This window comes from Patagioenas fasciata, chromosome 7 (assembly GCF_037038585.1).
Source record: "Patagioenas fasciata isolate bPatFas1 chromosome 7, bPatFas1.hap1, whole genome shotgun sequence".
NCBI classification, from domain to species: Eukaryota; Metazoa; Chordata; class Aves; order Columbiformes; family Columbidae; genus Patagioenas; species Patagioenas fasciata.
This window is the reverse complement of record NC_092526.1, coordinates 30,026,730-30,043,622: the sequence shown is the minus strand read 5'-3', so window position 1 is coordinate 30,043,622 and position 16,893 is coordinate 30,026,730. Positions and strand designations below refer to the sequence as shown.

Below are 16,893 nucleotides of genomic sequence, written 5' to 3'. Positions count from 1 at the left end.
ACCATTTTTCTCCTCTTTAAAAGTACAGTCATGATGTTTGCCAATGGATTTTGCAAGTCCCTAAAGGTTTGGCTCATGAGTAAACAGCAGCAGAGGTAGATGCAAACATTTCTCAGAAAGATATTTAATTCCCTGCTTCAGACAGATGACTGTTTTGGTTGGCTTAAGGTCTCTTTACTTGAGGTGATCTCCTACACATCTGTGGAGGCTCATGTACTCTTTCCCTTCTTCCCTTTTTCTTTTTTCTTCCCTCCTTGCCCCCTCATACACACAAGCACACTTCTGCACACTCCAGGGAAGAAATTTAGATGTCCTGGAGTAAAGCAGCTCCTTCCAGTCCTAATTTGGCCCCTTCCAAGTAAAAACATTATTCTACATGAGAATACTAAAGTGGATTTGACATTCAGTGTACTGAGTTCCAAGAAACCTCCCTGCTACAGGAAAAGCATTCTCTTTCCAGCAGATGAATAAGATAATTCTCTAAATTCACAGTTTGAAAACCATCCTATGCTCCTTGACTACTTCATGACTTGAAAAGCATCTTATAGTCTGTGTGGTGTGGAGTGGAACCTCAGCACCTCTTTCTTTGGTACACATTCCATAACAACACTGTATTTCTCAATGTCAGTATTTGAAGTATTGTCCAGTTTTACAAAGGCTGTCCTAAACAAGTCATTTGAAACATTATTTTTTTTTTCCAGAGACTGAATACATATTATGTATCCTTCTCACAAGGTTCTTTAACAAGAACTTTTGAACCAAAATTAATCTTCTCACTATATTGACAGGAGAAATAAAGAATCACAGTTCTGACCTGTTGAGTTTGCTGTACAAAACTAGCTTTCCATCAGAACTTTAGCACAGATGTTATGTTAGCAGAAATAGCTCTGCTTACATGTATTTTAGAGAGTCATATTTGTTATTTATTTTCTTTTTTAAAAAAGCTTGCTCATGAAAGTTTTATGACACTTCAGCCTGCAAAGTCACCTCTGAGGAAAATCTTGGAAAATAAAGGAAATATTACAATTAAACATTAAGAAGCACCTGCCCTAAAGAAAAAGTGAAAAACACCTACTAGAAAGGAGGACAAAATTGCAACCACAATTCAAGTGAAATTGGTTATTTCAAATGAACTGTTACAACCTTTCAGCACTGAACAAAAAGCATATGTGGGTGAGCTTCAGAAGATACAAATCCTCATGTAAAACAGCATCTTCAACTACCCAAATGTGTTTATTATGAGATAGTAAAGTATCTCTGGTACCTAAGAGATACTTCATATTTATCAGGTTTTTACCTTATGTTTAATGAGCCAAATCTTCCTCACTCAAAATGATTCACATAAATCCACCTATCAAAGAACTATCTGTCAAGGTTTGTCTAGAGGCTGTTCTTTATTGTAAGTGAAATGTTATGATAGAAAATCAGGAGACTTTGGTAGCATGGAGGACCAGATAGTGTGGGAAGAACTGGATGGCCTTGATAGCCAGAATGTAAGATGGGACAACATTCAGTAACAAGTAATAAAGTTTATGTGCTAATGAGAATTGCTGTGATAAGTAGGAAGCTCTTTTTTTAAAAAAGAAAAATATACATATACAGAGCTCTGGTTATGTTGACTCCCAACAGGCTGGCCATAAGCAATAAATGTGTGGAAGTTGTGGAAGAGGTTTGGTTTTGAAGCAAAGGAAAACATAGTCTGTTATGAGCTGACAAGGCTGCAGTCTCTAGTTTCAGCACTAACATAAGCATGAGTAGGAAGGGAAAACAAAACCAAGCAGTATCAGCACTTTTCACCAGGGAATTAGTTGGATTTGCCTCCATAATAACCATTCATTACAGAAGCATTTGAATCATCTAGTTTTTCAAAGAGAAAACTAGTTACTTACAAAGAATGTAATGTATCCCAAAATATTTACAAACACCTACTTTCAGACAGCCATTTAAAAATATTCTTTTTTACATGCCATTTGTTCTTGAAATTACTTCTGAAAGAAGGATGCTTGAGTACCACACATTTACAACAACAACGTGAGAGAGTAATAGCAGAAGCACATAACCCACAAACATCTCTTGTATGGGGTAAAGTGACAGAATAAGAACAATTATTAAAACAAACAAAAAAAGTCAAAAAATGGATCATTGGATCACCTGATCATTAAGGGTTATTGCATTAGAAGAGGTCATCAGGGCAATTAGGAGTGTCAGGCAAAACCAATTTGTTAGAGAAACAAAGCAGCATTCAGAAGCCTGTTTAAGTTTCATCCTCACATCAGCAATTGTCTGTTTATACAGTTAGAAACTGATATGCACTGTAAATAGAAAAGGTTTTGGAAATATCTCTTATAAAGGACGCTCTGCTTTAGAAATATCATACATAAAGCTTGGCAAATAAATATTTCTGAATCAAAAGTACTGAACCTGACAAGGCTTAAAAAAAATTAACCAGCAAGGCTATTCTAAAACTATTAACAGTTTTGGATTCCTTCCTCAAAATTCAGTTTAAGTTTACTCCCCAAAAAATGTAAATACTAAAGCAGGAATTACATAATTAAATCATGTTTCAAGTGTTTTAGTAGTTTACTTTCTTCCCATCACTATACTGGTATATTTATAGGCCACTAGAACAGACAGAAACAAAGGACAACATCTACTTGCCTGACTGTTTTTGGGGCACACATTTCCCAGAGCATTCCATCTAAACTCTCTAGTCCACCTTCTATCAGTGAATATCAAAATCAAAACAGTAACAATAAAATGCAAATACAAAACCCCAATACAACATATCCACTGCTCTTTCTTCATCATCCATATAGTACTTAATGGAACAAAAGAACTTTACCTTTTCTGCTAACCCTTTGTGCTGGTTTGACTGAAAATGAGTTAATTTCCTTCATGCAGTTAGAAACCTTTCCTTTTCATAGCTAACACAGTAATTATTTGGAGTTAGTCTGAGAACAAGAGAGAACACCCCAGTACAGAGTCAATGTTTCTAATTGCTCTGGTCTGAGAGCCGAGGACATTCTGAGCACCCTGCCCACAGGAGTGAGGCAGCGAGGAAGATGGGCATGGGTGGGGCAGAGCTTGACTGACAGCAATTTCTCTCACGAGGGTTTTTTTTCTTCACTCTTTTTTGCCAGAGCTGGGGAATTTTTGGCTTGGGACATTTACTTCAGCTTTTTGCCATTTTGCAGAGGCCTCTGGGCTTCTCTGCCTTTTTTTTTTCCCCTCTTTAGGATCAGCTGTTCAGGACCAGGTGCCACTTCCTGGGACTGGCTGCTCAGTGTGGTTTGAGATTGTGAGGAATTGCCTTGAGTATCTCTTATTTCTCTTTTATATACATATTTACTGGTAGTGTATTAGTATTTTGTTATTTTATTAAACTGTGTTTATCTCGAACCAAGTTTCTCCCTTCCCTTTCAATTCTCTCCCCTGTTGGATGGGGATAGGGAGGCTGGAGAGCGAGTAGCTATCGTGGTTGTATTGCTATCTTGGGTTAAACCATGACACACTTTGACAAGGCAGTTTAAGTGTTCTGAAGTGGAATTCAGGAGTCACTGTCTTCTGCAAGCACACAAGTAAAGCATTCGCCCTTGCCTGTATGGCCACATAAATACTGAGCTTCTATTAAAGAGACCATGTCTTTCGGAAAAGCTGTGATAAAACAGTAGTACCAAAGGTCAAAGTCTTTAGGAGAAAATATGTATTTAGTGGTAAGGGATCTTTTCTAAATCCATTTCACAAATATCTGTTATTTCAAAGAACAACACACAACATCTTGTTACAAGTGGTAGGACAGTACAACACAGACTTGGAGATACAGAATATTTTCTGCAGTGGAATTTGCAGTCACCAGACCTAAGAACTGCAGGAGGTAACGTCCACCAGACTTGCACGCTACAGTAAAAAACGTTCACCTCCCATTACATGACAGCCATATCTTCTAATTAATGTAGTCTGTTCTGCCTTTCTCTCCTGTTACCACTACTAAACACTTTCTAAATGGTATCACGGATACAACTTAAGTATGACACAGTGCTCAAGTATTAAAGGTAAATTATAACTAGTGGCAAAGCCAACTGCCCTCTTTGGAAGATGAGATGCTAATTTACTAGCACACTATTTTGACCTGGCTATTTCACACTCCAGATGAAGCATTCCTCTGCCTAAGGGAGCAAGTTTTCCTTATGGGAAGTTGATTTGTGTGTTGAATTCTAAAATTATATAATGTTACTGCAGTATGACAATCTGTGGACTAATCTTTCCCATACACAAACACTACCATGTTTTTAAACTGTTTGTAGAAGGCATTTCCTAAGGAGACAGAGGATGTGCAAGCTTTATGCATTACTCTGGACTAACTTACCACAGGTCTTCTACATCCAGAAGTTATGTTGTTAGCAACATGTTTCAAGTTCCTGACTGAAATCAGAATTACTTTTTCTTTAAAAATATAGAACTGATTTTTAATTTCTTTTATCTCTTTTAAAGGTTTGTAAAGTCCTCACAATTAAACTTCATGAAATTCAAAATTTCATACTGAATTTCAAATCTTATTTTTAAAAATGAAAGTCAAGGCAGTATGAGTCTCCATTCACATCTCAGTTCAGGTGTGCTCAACATTTGTTCCAACTCATCTAACAGAGGTTCAAAATAAACTAAGCATATGCTATGAGGGTTCATTAGGAACTACTAAATGTCTAAGCTCTTAAAAAGGCACCCTGAATGGAGGAGGCTTCAGAGGTTCAGTTTCAACTCCCTGATGTTGGGTAACAATAAACAAAGTTTCTCATGATGGTTATAAGCTTGAGGAAAAAACATCCATCCTCTTCAAAAACCTCACTGTGTTTTATGTCTGCTTGATTACAGATCAAATTTTGGTCCTTTTGAAATGAGCATGAACACTTACCCTGTTTCCCCCAAAATAAGACAGGGTCTTATATTAATTTTTGCTCCAAAAGATGCTTACTTGTTTACATGTATAGCTGCCTGGACACTATTTAAATTGACTTTTTAAATGAACAGTAACTAGGGCTTATTTTTGGAGTAGGGCTTATAATTTGAGCATCTTCAAAAATCCTGAAAATTCATGCTGGGGCTTATTTTAGAGGTAGGCTTCATTTTCAGGGAAACAGGGTATTCACTCCATTGAAGCACTAGTTCTTTTTAACACTAGTCTTACAAGAGTTTGATATTATTTCCAATTACATTTCTAAACACCCTGCCAAGCTGTCTTAAACTTTTCTAACTTCATGACAACTGTTCAGTGTTTGATGGCACTATTTTCAAAGCTTCCCCAACTTATTGTGTGCCATTTCTGATCTCCTGTTGAATTACTTCCTCAGTTTAGAGGAAAACAAAACAAAACAAAACCTTCCAACCCCCATGAAGAGGAATGAACTCAAACTGGTTTATTTATACAATTTTGCCAGCCAGCAAGTATTCAAGGCAGTTTCATCACTAAAGCTGCTGTTCATTTCCAATAATCACACATATAGCTGGAAAGTCTAACAGTCACATATGGCAATTGTAATATTGTACATATCATAGAAAAGCAAGACAGAAAATTTACTGCTGTACTGTCGATATTTATTGCATCTAAATATGCATGACATTTGACATAACCATGATAATCTGGTAGCTGGATGTAATTCCTGGATGCTCAGTCTCCTCTATGTAGCTTCCTTATCAAGATGTGAATTTTCTCTCTTCTAAGTGTGTGGTAGCAATAGAGTTTAAAATCAACTGTGCCACAGCTTTAAGGAATATATTATTTTTGTAATCCAAATAAGGACTAGGTCCAAAACATTTCAGAAAAAAAAGCACACAAGCGTATCTGCACATCAGGAGCTCCAAAGCACAGAACTTGTGGTTAACAAGTGGTCCTGTCCCATCACTGACCTTGTGAAGCAACTGATGCACAGTTACTTGTCTGGATAGGATGTGACTTGATTTACTCAGGAATGATTTTACATGCCTGTACTGTTCAATGTCTGCATCCTTTTTAACAAGGGGAAGCATCAGTAGCAAAGTCCCTCACAGATTTCATGTGAAATTCCAAATTCCTCAATTTGGATGTAGAATATTCTGTCTTTGCTAAGGTGATGAACTTGGAATTTTAATGTTCAATGTCCCTGTTCCTCCTACACTTGGTCGTTTGTCAGAAACAGTAGGAAGAAGTTTTTTCTGAAAGTGCCATTACTATATCAGAAAATTATTTTAAATGCAGGATCTGTGGAGCATCCTAGCAATGGTAATATTTTAAGAGCTGGCTTTACCCTCTCTGAAAGTGGTTTTTTTTCTGTTAAGCTTTAAGTATCACTTATTTAATAATAATTAAGAAGGTTTTGCCTCTGACCAGTTCTGTTGGCGGACATCAGCAATTTGAGACTGTCGCTACTATTTACTCACTTCAAGCTCCAGCTTTGTTCCTTACTTTATCTGAGAAAAAGCATTTATCTTCAGTTTGCAGAGGGTTTAAATCTGTCACTCATGACACAGCCTGAAAGCAGAGATTTAAATAAACACCCGCAACACTCAAGGAACTCAGGAAAGGACATGAAAGCAGCTCCAATGCTGTAAGGGACAGGAGAGACAACTTCTTCAGTAGTTTCTCAAGCATCCTCCTTTGTGACCAGTCACATTTGATCTTCCTTGCTCAATGTTACATGTTTCTTGTTGGCATTTTTGTAGTGATAGTCACTGCACCAGGGAGAAGAACTAGACAGTTGTCATTAACATACTGATTTGTAAACTCTAAGGCATCTATCAAGCCAGTGTCTGCCTCAAGAATAACAGCCTCTGGATTAGAAAAACCAGCACTGAATTACTAAGTTTTTTGTCGTTTTGTTTGTTTGTTTGTTTGTTGTTGTTGTTGTTTTGGGAGTTTTGTTTGTTTGTTTACTAAATGCTGTGCCTACAAACAAAAAACCAAAAGGCTTGATTAAACTCACTTTCCTGTAATTCTTCAAAGATAAAAAAAAAAAAAAGAAGCTTCTCTGCTCTCTTGAAAATATAGAACTAAGTGTGCTAGCATTTAAAATAAAGTGCTTCCCTAGGATCACAATAAAAGTTGCCAGAGGGAATATGAAAACAATAACTCATACCAAGGATAAAACTACACAAATATCAAGTCCAAGACACTAGCAGAAATGGTTTAACTAGTTCTACTACAGAGGGCTCATTTGCAAAATTTTGGGCACAAAATGACACACGAATTGGTTTTGAACCTTATTACTGCCTGTTGCTAGGTGACATGGTATTAATGCTACTTTATCAACCTCTGCTTTTCCTCAAGCTGCATAAATCATTGTAAAATTGCTTTATCTTACTTTATTCTCCAGAAATATGGAAAGCCAGTCTTCAGACTTTTTGATGGGAATCTTTCCATTACAGGGCAAACCACTTGGTTGTAATAAAAGCAACACATCCATCAGAACATTTCTGCCTACTGATGCAAAACCACATGGACTCTCCAAAGAGACAACCTGTACCCTAAATTCTATACCTCAAATACACTGACCACTTACATATAAGTGTGACCAGTTTGTACCTTACCCCTTCATAAGGGCTTCTGGTGCATCTCAATGAATCTAAAAGGAAACAGAACAACTTTTAGAGAACAGCTGAATCCATTTCCATGGAAGATACTTGTTTATTCAGAAATCCAAATATATATATTTTTTTTTAAAAGAGCAGACATACTATAAACACATTAGACACGTATGGAAATGTCATATTTTATCCATTGCTGGCATAACCATCCCAAACCAAAACAGCTTAACCCATATTTTTTGTTTTATCTTTCTATTACAACTATTAAGTTCAGCTGCTAATCCTGCTGCCATAAAGCACACAGCTTAACTAATGGACTTTTTGTCCCTATACACATGTGCACTGCACCATCCACACATCTTGTGAGCATCACTGTGGTTGGTCACAGAAAAGAACAGGAAACCTGTATCTAACAAAATATGGATACTGAAAATACTTCTTCCATTGGGAAGAGGACTGTTCGAAACAATACTGAGGATCACTGCAACAAAATACAAAAATAGTTTAAAAGGAGAGGGGGTAGGTGAGCACAATTGCACTATTATTTTCCATCCCTAGTTCTTACACTGAATTATTTATTCTACAGCACAAAGAACCAACAAATTTGAATGTACTCTAGTTGAGGACAAATAAAGAACAGTGCTTACTAAAATCCATCCAGCCAAGATTTTAAACACAAAACCCCAGTATATACATTAAGTATAACAACCTTTTAACGTAACTGAAAGAAACTATTTTGCCCTCCCATTTCATCTTGCATCATCTCAGATCTGAAGAAATCAAAAAAGTGATAAGAAAAGCAAAACAGAATTTGTCAGAATAACTGCCACAGCTCTTCCTTTCTCCTAAAAACAAAACAAAATAAATCTGCATGGTTTGAGTCCCTCCAAACTATTTCAGAGTTGTAAATCTGTGGCATTTTGTTGAAGATTTACTGACTTTTCTCAGCTCTCTTTTCCATTGGCTGTGACATAATTTATCCTAGGAAGATCTCCTCACAAGGACTTTATTTCTGAAGATGTTCTCATAAATCTGCTTAGTAGCTGAAATGATCATGGTTAATGGTTAGACTCATCATCAAGAGGAAAGCAGGACAGGATTAAGGCTTATTGGCCAGTTTGAAGGTTGTATTCTCTACTTTCATAGAAAAATAAATTTTATTTTTATCAAAACCTTGCAAAAAAAAAAACCTGTCCAAGCACAGAAGCCCAAACAAGAGATTACTCTCAAAATAAATTTGAGGCCAGATAATTTGTGCCATTGTCCTCTCTGAGATTATGGAAAACAATGCAAATTCTAATAATCTGGGGAGGTCAGCAGGAGAAGGAACAGTTTTTTTTCTTTTACACTGTGGGTATAAAAACCACACAATGATGGATCACAAAGTATGCATCTTATCTTACAGAGGAACAAGTGATGAGGAGCTGCCTCATGCTGGATATTGCACTGAAGCAGCATGTATGAATTAAAGTGTTAGAACTGTTTTCTTGGTTCCAGATGTGCATTTTCCACAGCTAGGGGGGAAGCAGGTGTGTTCCAAACCTCTCCAGTAGCCCAACATATTAAATATTCAAAGGGCTGCAGACACTTAACATCATAACAAGCCATGTTTGAGATGCTGCACACCTTTGTCACCTTGATTAAAGCAACTTTTCAGTGCTGGAACTCTACTGGCTCTGCAGACAGCAATTCTTAGTACCAGGTTTCTTACAAGAGTTACATAGTCAAGGATAGTCAGGTCATAAACAAAACAGTCAGAGTATTGCATAGGGAATCATCCCAACCAACTACTCACAATAAGTTCTAGGTTGCAAGACACTCACAGAAGCTTAGTCAACAATTCCAATGAATAAATTCAAGGAAATTAAAATACAACAGTATCCTTCAAGGGGTCAAACAGGGAGAGAAAAAAAGGTATTAGTTAGTGATTATTTATTCTTTCTATAAGTACTTAATGCATTTTACTTTCCTATACACATCTGGAGAAAATACAGCCACTTTATTGTGCCTTTCTCAGGCCAGTCTCCCAGCTTATGTTAAGCAGCTTATTCTCTCTGACTCCAACAGAGCCATTATGATTTTACACCATCTGATCCTTTTTTTATTATTACTCAAAGATTTGTCTCATACTTTACATGGCAATTTTTTAATTTAATCTTTGCTGTTTAAAAACCTAGAGCAAGCACAAAAGTCTATGGGTGAGTAAAAAAGATCAAGCTTTAACTTATTTACAAGTCAAACTTCAGACTCCAAGAAAAAACAGCATTTTTGTCCCAAAGCTTTTCATTCTTGGTGACAGCAAGGCAACTATGAAGGACAAAGTAAAATGAAAAAGAACAAGAAAATAAGCAGGATTGTTACTATTGACTGAATGGAATCTGGCATCTTCATTTATTTCAGCGACAGCAGCCCAACATCTCTTCAGGTTCACTTCTGTCACTGAAATGTGCTTGTAGGTTGCTGGAAACAGGGAGAATCGAACCATCCATTCAAGCAGCATCATTCCAAACAGCATTTGCCTTACTCGTGTTTCCAATACAATGCAATTTCCAACGTAATGGTTTGCTGTTCAGCCAACTTATGAAGCACATTTGCTAAGGCAGATGAGAATATCCAAACAGAAAGAAAAACTACCATGCACTATTCAAAACCAGCCTTAATATAGTCATTTCTTCAACTAGTCCCTCTACTGGAAATGGGACTTTTCTGCAAGTTTATTTGCCAAAGACTTTATTCCTACTTCCAAGTGCTTCCTACTGCTACACTAGTTTCACAATACTTCCGTGATTTCTCTCAATTCACTTAGCTGCTCACCTCTATATGTCACTTATGGGACTAAACAGTAATTGATTTATACCCAAAGGAAGATGCTCACATTCTAATTTAAAAGAGAGCAATTGCAATAATTGTACTTATTTAACTGTGTTTATATAAATTATATCCTTGTAACAAATTATTCTAAAATGTGTGACTTTCTCCAAGTCATTTTACTTGGATAAGCCTCAGCTGATACTGAGTAATTGCATTCAGCCCATGAAAGCACAATAAATCCAGTTACTACATAAGGGAAAGAAATGTGAAATACATTCAACTGCATTTATTTCGTTCCAAAATGGTGTTTATGTTCCCATGTCAATCCAAACAGCACCTATGTTTGGGTGTAACCATCATCCCCCACAGAAAATAGTCACCTCCCACTTAACTATACATTTTTAAAGAAGTATTTCTGTGTACACGTATCTATTCAATCCAAAATTAACAACAAATTCACAAGAAGCCCAGCCATTACTGAGGAAACCTTCCCAAGGAGATTGATTACTTTATATAAACTGATGTAAAAAAAATTAAAAAATAAAAAAAAGACCGCACTGAAAATTCTCTATACAAATCCAAGCAGTAACTTTCGCAATCAGAATTATTCTACAGGGGTTTCATAATCCTGTTCCCCTAATGGCATAAAAGAATGTTTCAATAAAGAATGTAATTAAGACAGATTGAACAAGTTTACTTTGGAAAGTACTGACTTACCAATGCAGAATAATACTCAGAGTAATTCACTAAATTAATAAGTTTAGTAATTTCCAGCTACTTTAGTGAGATTGCAGAAATATCCACAAGGATTTAAAAATTTGAGGTTTTCCCAAAGTTGTCAGAAAAGTTTAGTAGTTTTATTATAGCTCTGTGTAGGGCCTGACAAGTTTTGTTCAAGTAAATATCTGATGCTGTTAAATAAAAAGCTCTTTTCTGATCTCAGGCACAAGGATTTCTCACCATCACCTGTTTCTCAAGAAGAGATTTTTCTCTTTCTTGCTAAGTCTGAACAATTGGCTTTTCCCTTTTCTCTAGCCCCATTTTCTTTTTAGGTGGTACTAAAGAAAGCATTTGGATTGCAGAACAGTTTAAAGGACCTGAGATCATTATCCTGTGAGATACTGGCTGTGCTTGGAGATGTGATGATCCTATAGAGAAGCTCAATGGTGTCATCAATTATGGCAAGTCTGTACTTCTTCCTAATACAAACTGCACTTATGGTTACAGGGCCACTGAGCTCAGCCCATACAGTGGACCAAGATGTACCACATTGGTTCTCATTCAAATAGAAGGACAGTTCATCTGTTCCATAGCCTACTTTGGGAAACAACAATACAACATTAAGCAAAAGAAGAACCACAAGGCATGGATTGGCCCTGTGGCTCTTGTCATTGGCAACAGTGAGCCATGAACCTAGGTACAATTGGGGTATTTCAGAGAAAAAGCATTTCTTTTGTGCAAGTACTGATACTGCCTCCAGAAACGTAGTGTAATCTCTGAGAGATATGATATGGAAATACTCAAATACAGGAGCTGTAAAATCTAGAGGCAGCAGAACATGTTTCAAATGGTAACAGAATTTTAACAGAACCTGCACAATTACTGCTTCTCTTATCTTTTAAAAGAACTATTGCAACAAGGTGCTGGCCTTGAGTCCCACATTGCAGTACTCAGATCCTTTAAAAATAAGTGAAATGGTGATGCTGGAAACAAGAGGTAAAATATCATTATGGACACATGACCAGAGTCATTTTCAGAAAATCTGATGCAATGAAGGCCTCTCTTGTGGAGGTAGGAAACAACAATGCAGATGGGGTGTGCTCATGTAGGGAAGGAAAGGTTACTGGCAGAGAAGCTCATTATGAAAATCATGGGTGATGGTATGGCAGATGCACTCAACTGCCCCCCAGCCAAATCAGCAGCAGTTTGGTCCAGGCTCCAGAGGAGGGAAGGGCCTGAGCTGCAGCCAGGCCAAGAACTCCTTCCAGGAGACCCACAAGGAAGCAGAACGGCAACTGAACACCAGTAACTTGTGGGCGCAGGGAATCTCATGCATATTCTTCCTACTGTATGCAATTGACTATGAGTCAACAACTTTATTCTATAAATACGACAGTCTAGATGAGCCTGCTTTGAGCTCTCCCTGCTAAATAAGTGAGCTGTACAGCAGTGGTTTTACTACTCACAGGTCAGTGGATGAGCCCAATTTAAGTTTAATATTAAAAGTTTAGGTTAAGTAGATGCATACTAAATGTAATGAATTATTTAGAGGCATAAGGTTGTATGATTTTCAATATACTCTTTGATTCATGTTACTTAGTAAGCTGGATTTGCTAAAATTTTAAGCTGGAAAGTTCTGTTCATATTTACCAAAAGTAACTACAAACTACACTGAACAACATTTACAAGACCTATTTTGCACTTTACTGAGAAGAAAGGTTTTATTCAGACAAAAGAGTATCTACAAGGCTATGGACCATAAATAATGTCTACAGCCAGTTGCTCTTACCCAAACTGACAAGGATTCTAAAGAACATTTTACCCTCCCTTCAAGAGGAATATTATGGGCAGCATTCATTTCACTCTTGGGAAAAAATAAGCCATTTGCTGCATGTCTCTGCTTTACAAGATATTTCTACCCAGCTGCACATGCTCAGGAGGAAGGGCTTGATTTTCCTCAAATTACCACTATTAGAAGGTTACTAGTGACACAGAAGAGATAGGTACACATAAAAAAGATTTTGTATCGGATTATTAGCTCACTGCTGGGACCATATGAGATCACTTATCTAGGAAGCCTGAACCTTCGCTTGCATTTTCTGTTTGAAATAGCACAAAAAGGTAGCCCTGTGAGCAACATCCAAGCCGGTGCCTGTAGTAACTTTCCAGTACCTGTCAGACCGAAGACAAAGCTCATGGAAGCGTTTTCTTTTACGGAGTAGCAGAGGAAATTTAGTGGGCTTAGGAGAGACACAGCAAACCTGTGGGAAGGTTAATTACCATTGTATTTCTTGAACAAGGCTGCCATCTTCTGGCAAGCTCCAGTTTGAGCTCTTTGATGTTGCTGATTAGGTTTTGGGCTGTTGAATGTGGGTTAGGCAACTAAAGACACCTTGGATGTATTAGGTTGGTGCAAAAGAAACTGCGGTTCTGGCTTTGTTGAAATTTGCCATTTGATATCAGAAACATTCTTTAAAAAATTAGGTTATGTTATACATCTGAATGCACTTTTCTCGCTTTCTCGGCTTTTTGCTACTGATTTATTACTTATTGTTTATATTTAAGACTATGGAAATGATGCTAGACAAAAAGGAAATTTGTGCAAATTTCTTATTCGAGTTCCAAATGGGTCTTAAAGCAGCAGAGGCAACTCACAACTTCAGCAACCCATTTGGCCCAGGAACTGCTAACAAACATGCAGAGCAGCGATGGCTCAAGTTTGGCAAAGGAGATGAGAGCCTTGAAGGTGAGGGCATAGCAACTGGCCACAGGAAGTTGACATCGACCCATTGAGAGCAACTGTTGAAGCCAATCCTCTTACAACTAAACAAGAAGTTACCAAAGAACTCAGTGTCTACTGTTCCGCGGTCTTTTGGCACTTAAAGCAAATTGGAAAGGGGGAAAGGCTAGATAAACAGGTGCCTCATGACCTGACCAAAAGTCCAAAACATCATTGCTTTGAAGTGTCACCTTCTCTTTTTCTGCACAACAATCCATTTCTTATTGGATTGTGACATGTGACCAAAAGTAGATGGTATATGACAACTGGCAATGACCATGTCAGCAGCTGGACCAAGAAGAACCGCCAAAGCACTTCCCAAAGCCAAACTTGCATCAAAAAAAGCTTATGAGCTTGTGTAACAGCAGTATTGGTAGACAAATATATTAGGGATAGAAAAATCAGAACTATTATGCCATACCTGAATTCAGGCTGAAAAAAGGGTAAGAGCTGAAACAGGTTTTTCTGTGAGCCAAGAGCCACAAAGACATAAGGCAGACATGACTGTCCCAAAGGAAGACAACTACATTAAATGTGCAGTCTCCACAGGCCAAGCTCATCAACACATCTGACCATCTGCTGCAGAATTTGCATAAGGACCCCACTGAAATTGAGTGGTGTAATGGACTCACTTTGCCAAAGGCAGAACTATTTTGATCTGAGTCTGTCTAGCTGTAAGGATGGAATATAGCACAGATCACAAGAGATGCTCATAGTTGTGAATCTTTATTCCAAAAAAAAAAAAAAAAAGTCAACCTTCTACAAACCACAATTTGCACAGACAATTTTTCATATCATCAGAGGCTAGTGGGACTACTGTTAGTCCACACCTGGCTATAATAAAAAGGTCACTGTGAAAGGGAGGACTTAGTATGAACAGTGAGAAGCTCTGCTCCAGAGAGCCTACAAAAGGAATTCTCTACAATTCCTCACACACCTGTTCAGCTTTATATTAGTACTCAGATAAAAATAGGAATGTTTGTACTATATAAAGAAGAGAAACTTGTAGAGTCAGGCTTGACACTTCACTTCTTCTGGATGGTTTTTGACTGGCAGTGTGAGTTTTCAGAATGTTGGGCAAATGGAGCAGCATGGAGCAGCACTGCTGGTGGTGGTGAATACTGATGCTTGGAGACAAAGTTCTCCACAAGACGCTGCCGAGTTGCAGCGACTTCTTCTTCAAAAGCATTTATTATGCTTCTGCCAGTTTTGCACTGAAAGCAAAGCAAAAGATCCAGACTTTCAATATAACTGTCTAGTTCAGCTACATTCAAAACTTAGATATCCTCAAAAAAACACTGATGCACCATTGATTCTAGCTGAGAAATCTACTTGTGGCACTGGTCAGCCATACTGCCGGCTGAATGATGCAGGGCAGTTTGGCAGATATTTCACATGTCTGCCCCCATTTGAGTCCCAAACTCCTCCAGCAGCCTTACCTGTAGGACTCAATTCAGTGACCACTCTGGGTGTCTGGTATACTTCTCTGTTAAAGGAAATTGTGAACCTACTGTTAAGCTGTAGTTTAAACCACATCAGGGAGGGAGACCACAGTTTGACTTTCTTCTCAGTGTAAAGAGACATGATCTTGTTGCTTAGAATGCATTAAAACATTGGTGCTCCAAGATGGCAGCACACTCTGGATCAGCCATAGTGCATAGCCCTCCAAGCTACTGGTGACAGTATTCTTGGGGGCAAAACATCCCTGCTTGCAGCTGTTGCTTTAAGTTTTCTGTATGCTGTACTTAGAAGTCAAGTGATATTTTGGCTGAGACCCCTTTCGTGCCTTGAAACGCTGCTCTAAAGCATTTGCTGGTCAGGTGAGGTAAAATCTTCTCACCCTTAGTCCACCTTTTAAGATATCAGACCACTCCCACTGCAGCATGTGATCCTATTTCTATGGATTTAAGACTATTGTACAGGGAGCTTAAGTACTTAACCTTGACAGTCACAGAATAATATCAGCAAAGCAAAGACCTTATTTGCACAAACCCCCAGGAAGTAAGATGCAGAACCTTTCCTGTACCTCATCAGGGAACATTGTTCCCCTGATTCTCACTGTCCAAAGGATTAGGGGCCATAGACGAAAGGTGAGTCAATCTTGATCAACTAGTTGAAGCAGTTCAGTTTTGTGTGCCTCCGTATGCATTTACGCTATGGCATGCATGAAATCCCAGAAGTGGGGAGGGGTAAAACTGGATAACTGCTAAAGATTTGAAATGGGCTTTAAGATTTGAAAGTTTAATTAGACTGATTGACATGTAAAACTGGGCATGTGGTGTTCATCCCTCCCGAGAAAAACAGAGCTGCTCATTGCAGAGCTTCCTGAACTGATTGATTGAATTTTGCCCCCAAGTTATTTTGTCTGCCATAATGAGTTGTTGGAAATAAGATTTCTAAAGGAAACAGGTATTCTTTCAAAAGCCAGACAATAGACAACGCTGAGAAGCATTTAGGTGCAGATTTCTTAGCCGATAACGCAAGTAAATCGTTACTTCAGGATGTCATGTTCTAGTCTGACACAATCACTTCTTCTTGATGATGGAAACCTCAGAGACGGAAGCTCTTGTTTACATTCCAGCTTTGAATCTTACTATAAAATTATTGGGTTAAGACTTACAAGGAAGGTTCTCAGCCGTGTCATCTCCAGCATGTAGTACTCCTCCATTGTCAGGTCATCCAAGTGCTTAGTAAGGGATAAAAATCCACAGCTGTGATGTTTGGTGTGTTCCTCCCTGTAATATAAACCCAGAATAAGAGCAGATATTAAATCCATGACAGTGATATTTCAAGAAGTGAAGAAGTCTGAACAGACATGTCTCTTCAGTACTTCTACTGTCTCTCAGTAGAAAGTACCATACAGAAAACAGATGAACTCAATCTCAGTGGAGCTCAGATAAAAGCTGGTTGTGAGCAAAGAAGATACAAGGGAAGGTTTGGACAGAGTTTACAGAGTGCAGAGAAACTATTTTCTACTTTGTGGAATCAAAAGTATGATCATTAGAGGCAAAAGAAAAGAACCATGAAGA

General features: G+C 37.9%; 1 protein-coding gene across 2 annotated transcripts in view; it reads right to left on the bottom strand.

Annotated features, from left to right (window-relative positions):
* The window catches only part of LOC136103420 (baculoviral IAP repeat-containing protein 5.1-like), a 163,581-nt gene that overhangs the window by 145,273 nt on the left and 1,415 nt on the right, over positions 1 to 16,893 (bottom strand). Inside the window, exons 3-4 of one of the 2 annotated variants that reach the window (XM_065841501.2) lie at positions 16,485 to 16,599; positions 14,647 to 15,078 (exon numbers count right to left, since the gene is read on the bottom strand). In XM_065841501.2, the coding sequence (XP_065697573.1) occupies positions 14,890 to 15,078; positions 16,485 to 16,599 (304 nt within the window). In that variant the 3' untranslated portion in view covers positions 14,647 to 14,889. Of the gene's footprint in view, positions 1 to 14,646; positions 15,079 to 16,484; positions 16,804 to 16,893 lie in introns of those variants that run through there. The other variant, XR_011739883.1, reaches the window with a different exon arrangement.